Source organism: Grammomys surdaster, unplaced genomic scaffold (assembly GCF_004785775.1).
Source record: "Grammomys surdaster isolate TR1022 unplaced genomic scaffold, NIH_TR_1.0 125357, whole genome shotgun sequence".
Lineage (NCBI taxonomy): Eukaryota > Metazoa > Chordata > Mammalia > Rodentia > Muridae > Grammomys > Grammomys surdaster.
This window is the reverse complement of record NW_021620229.1, coordinates 1,263,180-1,278,804: the sequence shown is the minus strand read 5'-3', so window position 1 is coordinate 1,278,804 and position 15,625 is coordinate 1,263,180. Positions and strand designations below refer to the sequence as shown.

The 15,625-nt window shown below is 46.4% G+C and overlaps 1 protein-coding gene across 4 annotated transcripts in view; it reads right to left on the bottom strand.

The window, feature by feature from the left end:
• Spata13 (spermatogenesis associated 13) overlaps positions 1-15,625 on the bottom strand; it is a 126,732-nt gene that overhangs the window by 24,659 nt on the left and 86,448 nt on the right. The window contains exon 1 of one of the 4 annotated variants that reach the window (XM_028785871.1): positions 5,343-5,384. The exons of the other annotated variants lie outside the window; for them this stretch is intronic. Coding sequence (XP_028641704.1) covers positions 5,343-5,346 — 4 coding nt within the window. The 5' untranslated portion in view covers positions 5,347-5,384. Of the gene's footprint in view, positions 1-5,342; positions 5,385-15,625 lie in introns of those variants that run through there. 4 annotated transcript variants of the gene reach the window in all.

Sequence of the window (15,625 nt, the reverse complement as noted above, 5' to 3'; positions counted from 1 at the left end):
TCTGAGTGTCTACTTCCATGTGCTGAGCACGCCGGGTGCTCTCACCTCTGGGCCGTCTGCACAAGTGTACTCACCAAGCCTTGGAAGCCCTGCTTTTAGTTCTTTGGGTTCTGAACTCCATCAGGATAGTGGTGATGTTTCCCCTTCTGCCATAAGATTTTGGGAGCTTCCATACTGTTTTCCAAGGTGGCTGCATCATTTTATAATCCCACCGACAATTCACAGGGGCCCAGCTACCACCTATATGGTTGCTGAAAATTACAAGTATGGAAGAGATACCTTTTCTCCTTGTGACATTCTTTTTGTTAATTAAAAACATAGTTACATCACTTCCCCCGCCCTCTAATCCTTCCCAGGCCCCAAATCCTTGTCAAACTTCTTTAATTATTTCCTCTCTCTCTCTCTCTCTCTCTCTCGCTCTCTCTCTCTCTCTCTCTCTCTCTCACACACACACACACACACACACACACACACACACACACGAATAAATATATAAATACAACCTGCTGAGTCTGTTTAGTGTTGCCCCTGTGTACTGATCGCAGGGCTGCCAGCTTGGTACTGTGTAACTGTTTCACAAGTTTCCACATCCCTGGGGAAGACTAACTCTCCCTCTCAGCAAAATAATTCTGTACACATGGAGCGAGGACTGCTTAAAACCAAAGTCACTTTAAGGTCCCAGACTCTTAGGTCTCACCCACCACAAGAGCAGACGTATTGTATTTCTAAGTACTTGCTAACTTAAGCTTTAGCCAAACTCAGGAAGGATTCCCCTCAACTTCTTTGTTCAATTTTTGAACAGCTGGGGATTGAACTCAGGGCCTTGAGTATGCTAAGAGAGTCCCTACCTTACCTTCTGTCAGATCTGTGTGCTGAGGTCAGCACATACCTCGGGCGAGAGACAATGCTGGAAGGACACTTTTCAAGAGCCCACCAGCCTCAGATACACAGCCCGGTGGATTCAGCACACTAGCTGGACCAGCATGGGAAGCCACCACCTCAGGCAGCACACTGGCTGGACCAGCATGGGAAGCCACCCCTCATGCACACTATTTCTATGGGCCACCATCTGCATGTTCAATTGCCCTGTCCCTTTCACAATGGCCTCTGGAAGTTTGTTCTGAAAGACATCTTCTAACTTCCAAGTGTGTTACTTTGTTGGATGAAGGAACAATCCTCCATCAGACATCTGAGAAACTCCAGCCAGATAGGACCCCAGGGACGGGTGCAGAGGGCTGTGTGCTACCTATGGAGAATGGGCCAATGCCTAGGACTGTTAGGAACACAATCAGAAACATAGTGAAAGGCGCTCCACTTCTTGTGAAATCAGCAGACCATCCTCTCGGAACTCAGACTTTACAGTTTTGAGGGAGCATCTGATTCTAAAGGTGAGTTCTGACAACAAGAAATGCTCACACAGCATCTGTACTGGAGGCATGCTTTGTACTCCCTTCCTGGCTATTCTCTGGGAAACAAGTGTCGTGTCCCCCCAACCCCCACTCCCCTAACTCCCACGCCTGATGTGGCTTTCTTCTCCAAACAAACAAGTCTCTTTCTTTCTGGCTTATTGTGGCAAAGTGACAGGGCTTAAAAGGACTGAACTGCCGAGTTCCAGTGAGGCCACCTTGGGAAAGCCATGATCTCTGAGCCCTTTGCTTTCTCTTGTGTAACTGAGAAAAACACCCCTGAGCCTCACTGTCTGAGGCGGATGTGGAACAAGGTGAGAAGTACCCAGCCTTTCAGCTAGTGTTCAGGGCTGGGTCTGGAGGTGGCACAGCTGGGAAGGGAAGGGCTGTCACCCACAGACTTGCTAATGCACAGTACCCTTTCCCAGCCAGGCAGCTCCAGTGGGGATTTCCCCAAGGCTTTGTTTGGGGGAAATTCCCGTGCTTAGACTAGTCTGTTAAAAACAGCCATTTTAGAAAACCTCCTGCCGCTCACTACACTTCCTCCAGGCTGAGATAAGCTATTCCAGCTTCCCCTCTTCAAAAGCGGAAATGGCCTCGCAGGCCCAGGCCGGCAGCTGTGGTTACAGCTGATGGTGGGCCCAGCCCCTCAGCCCAGAGGGCCACCCTCAGGCCACCTCCTTACCCACAGAGGGAACCAGCAATGCCCACACAGCTGCAGGCATACCTTATCCACTCTTCTTCAGGGGTCCCCCAACACTCAAGGACATGGCTCCCTGCCACATTGGAGAAGGCTTAGAAAAGTGAAAATCCCACCTTATTCCCTGGCCATTGAGCCAGGACTGAGGTGAGAGCTGTTTCTAAAAGCTTCTCAGATGGCTTTGGTGTCAGACAAAATTGAGGCAGTGGGCTTTCAGGTTAACCTCACAGGGCAGCACGCTCATGGACCTGCTCTACAATGTGTGTCTGTGGCCTATCCCCAACACCCCTACCACCACACCACAGCCTCCCACACCCACACCCACACCACACCACACCACACCACACCACACCACACCACACCACACCACACCACACCACAGCACACCACACCACAGGTTGTGCAGCAATGGAAGGCTCTGCTGCTGAGGACTGCTCCCCGTTCCTGTTCTGAAGGGAGAGATTGTTTTGCTCCTTCCCTCCCCAAGAGCTCAGAGTTCTGAATCATTCTTAAAGGCCAATTGTCTCTTTTTAGCAGAGGGGTCCCTGATTTCCTAGCTGTCTCTTATCTATACTTTGATCCCCTACAGTAACCAACTCTGACCTGTGCTAGAAGCACGGGCTTGATCTCTTTTAAAATTCCTCCCCCATGTACATGGCTGGTCTATTATCCTAAACCATTATTACTGCTACTTTATTTTGGTTAGTTATGTCCACAACTATGTTCCACAGACCTTAAGGACAGGGACTCATTTGTGAGCCACTGTGTGCTGCAGACTGAACTAAATAATGCATGAGACATCTTTCACAGTTGAATGTAAACTATAACTATCATGTCCTGCTGCCTTGAAATCCATTCTTCAGAAAAGTTATCTTTACATCCATGGAGCATACAAACCAACAATAATACTCAAACAGACCCTAGAAAAAATCACCCTCGTTGATTATCCTCTATAACGTTTAAGGTTCTTTTAAAAAGCAATTCTCCACATTCAACTATCATGAGCACTCGACATGTGTCTGGCTGTCCAGAGCTGACAGGAGGGAGACACACCACAACTGAGCCTAATCATTCCAAACTTCTAGAAGTAGGTTCATTTTTCTACAGACGGTTTGGTCAGTCTTCAATTTCATCAAAGCTACCAATGAATAGTCCTCTCCCCCCTGCCCCTGCCCTAGTGTAGTCAGCTTGCCTGGAGTTCTGCCATCCACACTCTGGATCACTGTGCTCATTTGTAAACTGACCAGACAGGATGAGTTGGGGTGGGAAGCCTGGGCAGCTGGCGCCCCTGGGCCAGCAGCCAGGAGGAACTTGGCCTCTTTATGCCCTGTAACAAGCCCCAGGTTTACCTATGGCCTGTCCTGTGGCATGTCCAGGAGTGTCTGTAGTCTCCTCAGTGAGCTGTTGCACCACTGTAGGTCCCTAGTTTTGGTTGGCCACATCCATCCTTGCTGACAGACACCTGAACGGCTACATCCCTCCTGCGACCCCATTACCACTGACCAGACCCTCCTGTCATCCTGCTGGCTGGAGGAATCTCTCAGGAAAGGTGGGTTGCTCAGATGTATTCTCCTCATGGTATTCAACACTAACAAGTGTCCTGAATTATCATCAGCTCCACTCATGTATCTAGGAGAAGAAAGCAGCGACTACAGACAGCCTCGCTGCCAGCTAGTGTCAACTAGCTGCTGTGGTGTCCCATGCCTTATAAGCCCAGCCCTCAGGAGGGTTAGACAGGACGATCCTGAGTTCAGGACCATACTGACTGGACTAAGAGATCCCACCTTAAAACACACACACACACACACACACACACACAAAACAAACAAACAAACAAACCCTGGAAATTAAAAAATGGGGTCACATCTACTGTTCCCGAATGGCAGAAGCATCCAGCAGTTGACCCTGGGGTTCATTCCCCACTCCTGGCCTCTCAGAATACCCTGCGCAGGAACCAGCCAAAGGGGCTTCAGTTATTTGGATAATTATTATTACGAGGCATCATACCAGTTGCCACTATTTCTTGTGCTCGTGCACAGCATGCCAAGACTCCGAGGCAGTTCCTGGGAGCTCGTGGCTCGCGTGAAGTCACAGGAGAAGGTAGTAAAACAGGCTGGCTGGAGATCGGCCCCTCCATAGTGGTACAGCAGAGGAGTACTAACAGCTAGGCTGGTCATAGAGGCTGAGTACCCATCCATTCATTCCCCAGAGGACAAGCCTTCAGGAAAGACTCCAGAGTACTACATCTCCGGTAACATGGGGAGAGCATTCTTCTTAACAGGCACCCCAAGGTGAAGGAGGCTGCAGGAAGATAGGACCATCATCCCACCATCCCTTGATCTCCCCGACCCAATCTCCTGGCTTTACTCTGCTGTGCCACGTCTGATGGCGCTGTGATTGAGCCTGTCACTCACACTAATCTTACTGGATAGTCTGCCAGAGACAGAAGCCGTATCCACATCCCTGTCCTGTCTCAGCTGGCAAGGAAAGCTATCCAAACAAGGAAGAAAGCAGCCACGACAAACAGCCTCGCTGGCCTTCCTTCAAGCTGTCAACTACAATTCCCATTCATCCGCCAGCACACGGTTCTGGCATCTATTTAAGGCAAGACCATAGACAAGATCTGTTTTTAGAGCATCTGCGGCAGGGGAGAAGTCTTCCTGTGAAGTTCCCCTCCCCCTCTTATTTCCTTCGGAGTGCATGGATTATAGTTTGTAACTTCTAGAATAACAGTTCTTGCACATTTAGAGTCTGGTCCGGTTACTGATGAAAGAAATAGCAATAAGATGAATGTAATGCGCAAGCTGAACTAGGCCAAATTACTTTCAAAACAGTAAAAAATTCAAACCAGTTCTCAGCTTTAGCCCTTCCCCCTCCCCCTAGCGCAGGAGGGAGCGCTTGTATATCTCTACCACTCAGGCACACAGGTATCTCCTTTTAAAAGAAAGGGATTTCATCAAACATAAACAGCCCCTGTTACAATCACAGTGGCAAACACCCGATCCCACCATTCACAAGAGGCGGTCCACACCTGCTCCCTACCATTTATTCTGACTGCCCTGTCATACCCAAGATCAATTTCTCTGATGGACCCTCTCGTGGGAGAAATGAGACTCTCCCTTTTCCTTCCAGGTACACTCACACCAGATTAGAGAGGAGAGGGAAAGCAGAGGGAGAGGAAGAATGTGGAAAGAGCATAGTCAGCAAGGCTGCCCACAGGAGAGTCGTACACATACCCATGTGAAGGCTTTCCAGACTCCAAAATCTCGCTATTTCCCCTTTAGCTACCATCCTTCTGTTTAAACACAGCAGGTAGAGGGTGTGACCAAGGAAGCAGGTCCTCAGCTCATTCTGGAGGGTGGCCGCCAGGCAGGTCAGGCTGGCAGCTGCGGGAACTCTTGACTGTTGTGTGCTCTCCTGGCCAGAGCTGCCCAGAAACTAACAGCCTGCTGCCCGTGACTCAGGCTTAGTCGCTCTAGCGACATCACCACGCGCTGACTTTTGGGAGGAAATTCTACACGAACACAAATCCACAGAGCGGCTCAGCACCGGTGATGGAAAGGGGCTGCTTTTAACTCCAAACCCCCAGGGCTGCTGGAGCCCTGCGGAGCACTTTCCCAAAGCAGTTTGTTTCAGAGAGAAAAGCACAGAGGCCGCTGGGTTTGGAAATGAAGTTAGGATTTCACAGCATGGAATGCCAAAAATTTGAGTTATGATGCTACATAAAACTAACTATAATTTATGGAATCACTAAAGAAGGGACTTTTGTTTAAAAAAAAAGTGTGTAAAAACTGCAAACCGATGAAGACAGACACATAATATGTATGTGTATGCTTTATGAAAGTAATATTTGTACCCGCTACTAGGACAGGCTTTGTTTTAAAGCAGTTTCATTAAATAACGGTGAGTTATTTTTAATTCCTCCATGCTTTTCTGTAATTCCCAAATAAACAATTAGCAGAAGATTCTTTTACATTTCAACACAGCTGTCAACAGTGTACTTTCTTCATTTCTTCGAGACAGGAAGTCACTGAAGTCACTGTCTTTTAAACCTTATGAACAATGAGTTAAGATGCAGAAAATCACTGGTCGAGTGACCATTCTCAACATATGGGTTAAAAAACTGATAAAGGCAGCTGGTAAAATGCAGTGGCAATTGTAAGCTCCTGTTTCAAAACCGGAGGAAGCCAACTCACTGGGGCTTTCTTCACTAGACTAGAGCCAGTTCCCACCTGGCTGCTGCTTCCTCACATGCTGAGGAGGGGCAGCTGGGCACGCAGGACCCTTCCCTGGTTGTCTGAAAGATTTGACCCAGTGTCGGGAGCACCTGGGCCACCTCCCTGGTTACTGAAAAAGGTTAGCTGTCCTGGGCCACTTGGGGATCCTAGAAACATCTAGGTCCCTGGGGAGTCACAGCATCAAGCTAGGTCAGGCGGTGCATGTCTATAAACCCTGCACTCTGGAGAACAGTATGTCCAAAGCTAGCCTGCATTTGTGGTAGTGAGATCTTGCCTCAAAATAAATCAATCCAACAGTATCAAAGCTTAGAGTACAGCTCAGTGCTCAGTGGGGCTTACTAGTATATTAAGGCTGAGAGTTTAATTATCAGCAACACACACACACACACACACACACACACACACGGGGTGGGGAGCAGGGGGCGGAGTGGCTCACACCTGTACTTAGCAAGCTGGCAGGAGGATCAAGAGTTCAGGGTCATCTTCAGACACATAGTGATTTAGACACCAGCCTGGACTGATAGAAACCCTGCCTCAGAAATAAATAAATAGGACTGAGGAGATGGCTCCGAAGTTAAGGGCACTGGTTGCTCTCCCAAAAGGACCCGGGTTCAATTCTCAGCACCATATGGCAGCTCACAACTGTGTGCAATTCTAGTTCCAGGGAATCTTACACTCTCACACAGACAAAAATGCAGGCAGAACACCAATGTACATAAAATACATAATAAATTGTTAAAAACAAATATCAACAGAATTCCACATCATGCAGGCTCTGGTCACATGATACATTTCATCATACAAGCAGGAGAGCAGGAGAACCCATATCTGGTGCTGCCAGGCTGACACAGAAACTCCTGGCCTCCAAAACAACTGGAAATAAATTTCACTTAATTAAAAACCAGACAAGGGGCTTGAGACATGGTTCAGTGGTCCAGAGAACTGGTTGCTTTCCCGGGCAACCAGGTATAATTCCCAGCACCCACATGGAGGCTCACATCCATCTGTAACTCCAGGACCAGGGATTTGATGTCCTCTTTGGGCATCCTTGGATAACACGGGCACATGTGGTCAACATGTATGTGTGCAGGCAACATACCCATACACATGAAAACAAAGCAAAATAAACAGCCTAAAATAAAGGTGAAACAGACATAAACCAAGTCAGTTTCAAGTCTTCCCTTCAGAAGATGATGTAAGACTGGAAGGAGCGTGCCTCAGTGATGGAGAACTTGCTCAGCACTGTGAGGCCTGGGGTTTGGGAGCAAGTTTCAGACCAACCAATGAGGGATCCTGTTTCAGAAATAAGGGGAAGAGAGTTTGAGGAAGATATCCAGTGTGGGTTTTTGGCCTTCACACATGCATGCACACTTGCTCAGGTGTGTGCATACCTACACACGCAGAGGGGAAAAAAGTATCATAGAACAAACTGGTTTGACTTTAGGGCTTTTATAAAATGTTTGAGGATTACAGGCTACATTTGCTAGTGCTCCAAAAAAATAAAATAAAATAAAATAAAATAAAATAAAATAAAATAAAATAAAATAAAATACAAACAGAAAAAAAAACCAACTTCAAGCAAGGTGAAAATAAAAGTCTTGTCCTTCCAAAGAAACTTGTTCCTTTGGATATCTACTAGAGCAGGCAACACAGAGGACACCAAGTCAAGAAATAATTCACAGACATGGATTCACAAATCACATATTGATAGCAAATACTTAGAAATAAGCTAGGAGAAAGTAAGCCAGGCATGGTGGCACTGGCCTTGTTGTGGTTTGAATGTGAAATATCACTCAGAGACTCATTTGAACACTTGGGTCACTAGTTGGTGGTGCTATTTGTGGAGGTTTAGTAGGTGCTATCCTGCTGATGGCAATGTGTCACTCGGGATGGGCTTTCAGAGTATATAGTCTCACCTATTTCCAGTCTGCTTTCTCTGCTTTGTGTTTGTTTTTGAAGACATGGTATCTCAGTCTCCTATTCCTATTGCTCTGCCTTGTACTTGTGGCTATCTCTCCCCACAATGATTAGACTCTTATCTCTCTGGTACCATAAGCCAAAATATACTCTTCCTTTAAGTTGCCTTGTTTATGTAACTGGGATCAGAAAGAGGGCTGTTGATGTGATGAAGCTAGCCATGTAATTTTCTAGACAATTTTGAACTAAGAAAGGCGGTTGGATCCTGCGAGCAATGCTCAGCAGGCTATCCTGCAGGAACCTGTAAGACGGCAGTGCTGAGAGCAATGTGGAGGATGGCAGTTCAAGATGGTTCAGAGGGGAAATACTAACAACTGGACTAGAAGCTATTCATATGATATTTGGCAAAGAATCTGGCTAACTTTGGCCTGTGACCTGAGAACTTCCCTGGGGCTAAGTTAAAAAGTAATGGACTAATTTCTCTGGTGAAGGACATGTCAAGATTTTAATATTGAGGTTGTGGTATGGTTATTTTTTTATGATGCTTATGGAGGTTTACAATGAAAAAAGAGCATGTAGGGCCTAAAAGGATACACCATCTGCAGTTTGGAGAGACACTTCTGAAGCATAAGGATAAAACTTTACAGAGATTACCACCATGAAGAAGAAGCCTAAGGCTCCTCACTGGAAAGAGGAAAAGGTGCCCTTAAGCACTCCACCCCACTAAATTTCCAAACTGAAAGAGAGCCTAAGACATTGTCTGCTCCTAGAGAGCAAATGTGAAAAAAGTCACTGCTGATGAGGTTCAAGTGGGGCAGGGTCCATTCAAAGTGGGGGCCAAACTTGGCAGTGTTGTCCACATGGTGTTGGCTTTAGAGGGATGAAGGGTTTAAGAGTAAAGGCCATCGAGTCTTCCTCCTCAGTGTCAGAGAGCCACGTAAGACAGGCCTCTGCATGAAGGCAGAGAGGGTGGGAAGCTGAGAGAGGCTATTGTATGAAGCTGTGGAAATGAAGCCTGGTTTGCAGTGGAGACTCCAGATGTTGGAGATGCCAGAGTTGTGAGACATCTGTGGGGGAGAGCTGAACACAGGGGAAGAAACCAGCCAGCTAGAGGGGGTGGGGGAGGGAGGCAGGCAGAGACACGGAGACAGAGATTGTAGGTAGCAAAGCTGGAGGGGCACAGACATCTAAAGCCTTTGACATTGGTCATGGAGCTACTGAGTTTGGTATTTGTTTTGCTGGATTTCAGTCTTGCTATGGTTCAGTGTTTGCCCACAATGTCTCCGTTCCTCACTTTTGGAATGGTAACATGTATTCTGTGGCATTCATTATATGTCGAAGTATGTAATTTCCTTTTTGATCTTACTGGAGGGTATATTTATGAGATGGCTTCAGTCTCAGAGGACACTTTGGACTTCTAAAAAGCACTGAGATTGTGAAAGACAGTGAGGGACCTTGAAGCTGGACTAAAAACACATTGCATTATATGATCATAGGGGTGAGGGAGTGGAACATAGTGGTTAAAATAAGAAATGTCTCCCATGGGCTCAGGCATTTAAATAGCAGCCCAAATTTATTCAAAATAAATAAATGAAAGTAAAATTGTAGAAAACATGCTGGCTTAAAGTCACTCTCACCTATAATTCCAGCACTAGAGAAGTCTGAGGCAGGGAACTGCCTCGAGTTATAGGTGAAGGATACACTTAACCTCTTTCTTTATCTTTTCAGTATCTCTCCAGTTATTTAAAACCCTATGTGATCTGGATCGAGTGCCAGCATTACTCTTGATTTCTTCAGTGGGACAGCTGAGCTGGGCAAAGTCCCTGAGCACAGATGCTCAGGCCTCAAGTTCCCGCTAAGATCAATGCAGTCACGGGGACCCATGACGACTGGTGTGTGTGTGTCCTTCCTAGGGTGTTTAACATTCTCTCTTCTTTACAAGTCGCTTTCTGAAACTTGGAAATTAAACTCATGATCTACTGAGGAGGTTCTCCTTTCTGATTCTACTTTACAACGACTGGCACAAACACTAGACATAAAACATACTGTTTTAACTGCTAGAAGATGGAAAACTATGGATGAGTTTGCTGCAAAGTGTTCAATTCTAGGCTGGACACAGGGGTTCATGCAGAAGGATCAAGAGCTCAGGCCGGTCTGGATTACACACCTAGCAAGACCCTGCACCTTATTAAAAAAAATAATAAAAAGTTAAATTGTTCATCATGTTTTTCTGAGGCAGAAACAGAACACACTGTTCCGTTTTAAAACCCTTGATTATGGGCAATGATAAGCCACGGCATACCAGCTGGGGAGCGGCTACTGGAGTTCATGTAATCTCAGCCTAGAGGCAGGAGGCTTCAGGCAGTTATGGCCTGTTCCTAAGCCTCTCTTTGAAAGGAAGCACAATTTCTGGATTCCTCGGACTCTGTGGAATCCACACTATCTCCCAACTGGGGACGGCATTCTACTATCCGGACTTAGCAGCCAGCAAAGCACTAGCAGCAAGGATGTGCCTACAGATAAGTAAATGGATTCATCCTCTTTTACAAGTTAAGTACAGCCAATACCATACATAATCCCTTGGTATGCAGTATAATTCAGGCAGGGAAAGGGATGATGGGATAGGACACGTGACCTCTACGCCTGACAAAGCTGGGGTCATTGCAGCCTTAACCAACTGTCCTTATAGCCCAGTTACTGTCACTCTCTTCAGATGCTAATTCAGATCAGATTTCATATTTCCTCCCCCTCCCCCACCTGACACAGTTTATATTCTGTAGCCTGGGCTAGCTTTAAATTTTTGGCAGTTCTGTCTTGGTATTCTAATGTCTGGGATTATAGGTGTAAATCACCCTGTCTGCTAGGACTGTTCATTCAAAGAAAACTTTTGAAAAGGCAGCATAAAGAAACTGCAGGAGCAGGCTGGGCATAGAGGGGCATGCTGTAACCCCAGTGGGGTGAGCGTAGAGGGGCATGCTGTAACTCCAGTAGGGTGGGGGTATTGCAAGTCCTGCTGTAGCCCAGCAGGGTGGGTATTGCAGGTCATGCTGTAACCCTAGGGCTTAGGAGTTGGAGATAGGACGGCAACTTTACGGCCATCCTGGGTCATACACAGTGAGACTGTCTCAAAATAGCAAATGAGGCTGGCAAGATGGCTCAGTGGTTAGTCACCTACCACAGGGCCTGGCCTCCTGAGTTGATCCCTGAGACCCATAAAATAGAAGGAGAGACACAGATCCTAACAAATTCTGCCCTTACCACCATGTGACTGCTGCATTGCTTGGTGAATGCTCACTATGTAAGAATAGACTTCAAAAAACAACACAGAAAGAAACAAAAGCATACACACCCTGAATAATAACGATAATACAGATCAAACCAAAAGGATTTCTGGGAACTGGGGAAGTGGAAGTCATGCTAGGCAATCATTTTTCAGCCCAGGCTAGTCTCAAATTCACAATCTCTGGCATACTGAGAGAGTCATGGACCCCAATGCCTTGCCAAAAGCTATACTTGGAGGAGTCACAAGCGTGTTTCACACTTACCTGAACCTGCCCACACATGTGAGAGCCACACCCCGAGCACTGGACACAGCCTTTCTTTTTTGCCCTTTGTTCTAATAAAATGCCAAATAGTGTCTCAGGATAATAAATTTTTAGGTGATTCATGGGCAATTATGTGGTTACTCAGGTTTTGGGTCACAAGAATCAAAGGAAAAGATTCAGTAAAGGTTCTTTCTCCTAATAACCTGAGTGTATGTGTTTTAAATTAGCTCCATCTATATCTGAGTGTCCTACCCTGAATTCTAAGCCACTCTGTAGATAAGGCAGCCTGTCCAGAATGGGCCACTGGCAGGTGTGGTCAAATAAGTGGCTGACTCGCTCACGGCTCCTGCCCCCGTGAGATGCTCCTAAGTGGTCATGATACTCACTCACACTGTACCAGGCCAGGGTTCCAGCTCTGAGTCAGAGATTAAGTCAGTTCTCGATTCATAGATGGTTTTAAGACTCTGAGATAAGTAACTTGCCCCTTGCCAGAAGGTCTCAGTGGAGGAGTGGGATCCTATGTTGGCTTTTTGACCCAATAGTCTGTTCACCAAAAAATTCATTCCAACAGAGGTTAGGTCAGAATGATGCTAGATTAGCTGTGCAAGTCTCCTCCCCTCCCCAACTTCGTTGCTTCATTCTGCTAATTGTACCAAAGAAAAACAGAAGCACATGGCCTGTTTTAAAACAAACTGTCAATATATAAAATCCATTACTTCCAAAATACTAGAAGCAGATTTTTGACCATACACACACCGCTAAGGCAAAGGCGGGAAGTGATCATCCAACAATTTCAAGGTCCCCTAAGACATAAAGGGGCTTGAGTCCTCAGACCTACGAGGTAGTGGAGAGACTAGCTCTTGCTTAGTGTCCTCTGACCGCCATTTGAATGCTGTGGCACGTGCACACAAAATAAAGAAATGTAATAAAAATAATTCCAAAGACTTGTACTAAATTTAACTTTGGGTTTTAGAAGGTCTTGCTATGTAGCCCAAGCTGACTTTAAACTCCTGATCCTTCTGCCTCAGCCTCCTGAGGGCCTGGATTATAGATGTGTATCACCAGTGCTACAGAACTTTTGTAGGAAGGAGGCGGGATATAACACAGCAGGAAGAGTTTTGCCTAGCATAGCCAGGAGTCAGTATTTGATCCCCAGCAACACACAAACACACACACAAGCACACAAACACAAACACACAAACACACACCTTTACAAAGAAATATGCTTCTATACCCTCTCATGTGTCAATTTATTTAACAGAGGAATCAAATAAAACATGACACAAGGAGCAAGTTCCTATGGGTAAATTCCATTCCCCTTTTAGGGGAAGAGGGGGAGCTTTGTTACTATCCAGAGTATATTATTTTTTTAAATTCACACAATTTAACAACAAAAAATATCACATAAACAAAATGAAAACTAGGCAAAAATCCCAAGCGGTCATGTCTGCTAAATGGTCAATCAATATATAAACATCTTATAGAAGTACAGACCAGGGAGATGATGGCTCAGGGTATCAGGAGATTACATCATAATCCTAAATCAAGAAATGCCCCCACTATGTTGTGGTGCTGAGGATGGAACCTAGGACTGTGGGCATCCTGGGTCAGCTCTCTTCAGCAGAGCTACAGCCTCCTTCGAGACTGAACTTCCTGACATGCACACGTTGTTACTTGCACCAAAACCATTTAGCAAGGGTGAACATTAGCATGTACGTGTTAATGAGCTCTCAGATGCTGTCTCACAGGGCTAGAATTTTTTTTTAATCACTACAAATGGATCCTTGGCACTTACAGGATCTTTTCAGTAGAAGATGAGGAAAGCATCACATGGGTTCAGCAAATATATATCAATTAGTGCGATGGTAGCATCCTGACCCCTCCCTGGCTATAGTATCCTGCTCTAGTGCAGAACCCAAAGGGTCTTTTTGCCTAGGTCACCAAACTGCTCCAGGCCTTGAGCCACATAACTGCAATTTTTTATTCTGGTCAGTTTGTCAGCATTTAATTTTTTTCTTGAAATGCAGTTTCCCTGTGGTGTGGTGGATGATCTTCAATTCCTGGGTTCCAGCAATCTTCCTGCCTCAGCCTATCTGGAAATTATAGGCACAAGCCATTGGAGACTGGGCTCAATCTCATTTGCACCAAGGAACTCCCCCAAGCTCCTGGGGATCTACTTATCCCAAGTATTTTCTCTCTTTATGTGTCTTTTCCTGTCCTCCCCAATGGCCCCCTCGACCCCCGGTCCAGATAAATCCTTACCTTTAGCCTGGGTCCCTCTCTCCCTCAAGAGAGCCTTGAGATCTGGAGCCTAATAAAGACTGAGCTGAGGGCTCCAGTTCCGCCCACAGGGCTGGGAACCTGCTCTCTGTCACCCTGGCATCACTGTCATCGTGGACTCCTCCCTTGCCTACAGCATCCAGGCAATTTGCTAGACTTCCCGCTTGCTCTTCACTCCTCCAATACTACTGCTGTTTTTCCTACTTCTGAGCTACATGGCAACCTAATTAGGGAACACTTCCCACTCCACAATCTAGCCCAAGGACGGCAGAGATGCAAATCTGACCACCTCACTCCAGCTCCAACCCCAGAGCAGTTCCTGGCTGCCCAGCCCCTCCCTCCTCTGGTAGCAGAATCTCAGGTTTACCCTGGCCTCTCAGCCCCGCCCCCTGACAAAGCCTCAGGGCTATTTAAACTCAGATCTTCCCACCAGGAGCAATTTGGGATGCCTACCCTCCCACCTCCCAGGAGCAGGTCACAGACACTGACCCACACAGACTTGCATAAGTGGTTCAGCTGCAAACAGTAAAGGTGCAGCTGTTGACCTTCATCCGCAGCGGTGACAAAGGACGGAGCTCTTCCTGAGCGCAAGCCTTGCCCAATGCACACCACGATGATGGGTCAGTTATGACTTCAAGTTCCGGTGTTTTAGCACAACAGTGAATCCAGAGACACTGGTGCAGCCGCTCAAGTACAGAGCCCTTGATCTTCTTCCTCTTCTCATTTTATAGTAGTTCTTTGAGAATCTCACACACCGAGTTTGATCACACTCACCCCCTCTCCAACTCCTCCCAGACCTACTCATCTTCCTAAAAAAACCTGAACAAAACACTCTGATTTCTCCTCAGGACCATGGGAACCCCCCATTGCTTTTGGTTGTGGTTTTTTTTTTTTTCATGAAAAAAAAAAGTACTACATGGCAAAGGGTCTCATTTATAGTAGGAACAGAGTTTAAAAATCTGTGTCTGTGTGTCTGTCTCTATCTCTGTGTGTCTCCCTCTGTCTCTGTCTGTCTCTGTGTCTCTGTCTCTTTCTCTCTTTCACACACACAAACACACACACACACACACTCACACACACACACACACACGCACGCATATTGTACATGACAAAGTACCAATGTGGACAGAGGTCAACTGGATGTCACTTCCCACCTTCCACCTTGTTTAGTGACAGGCTCTCTTGTTTTCTGTGGAGGCCAGGGCAGCTGACCCATAAGGGGTCTCTCCTGTTCCACTTTCTATCTTCCTGTAGGAGCCCTGGGGTTAGAGGTGTATGTAACACTGCCCCCAAATGTTACGGTGATTCTAGGAATTTGAAACTTTAGCCCTTGTATTTCCTCAGCCAGCACTCTGCCCACTTAGCCATCTCCCCATGCTCCCCCCAAGAGTCTTACGTGTCACTGGGATTGGCCTGAAACTCACTTTGTAGCCCAGATCCATTTGAACTCCTTACAATCGTCCTGCCTCAAGTGCTGAGATTACAGATATAAGCCATCATGCCTGGCTTTTACTTGTTTTGTTAATTTATATTTGATTA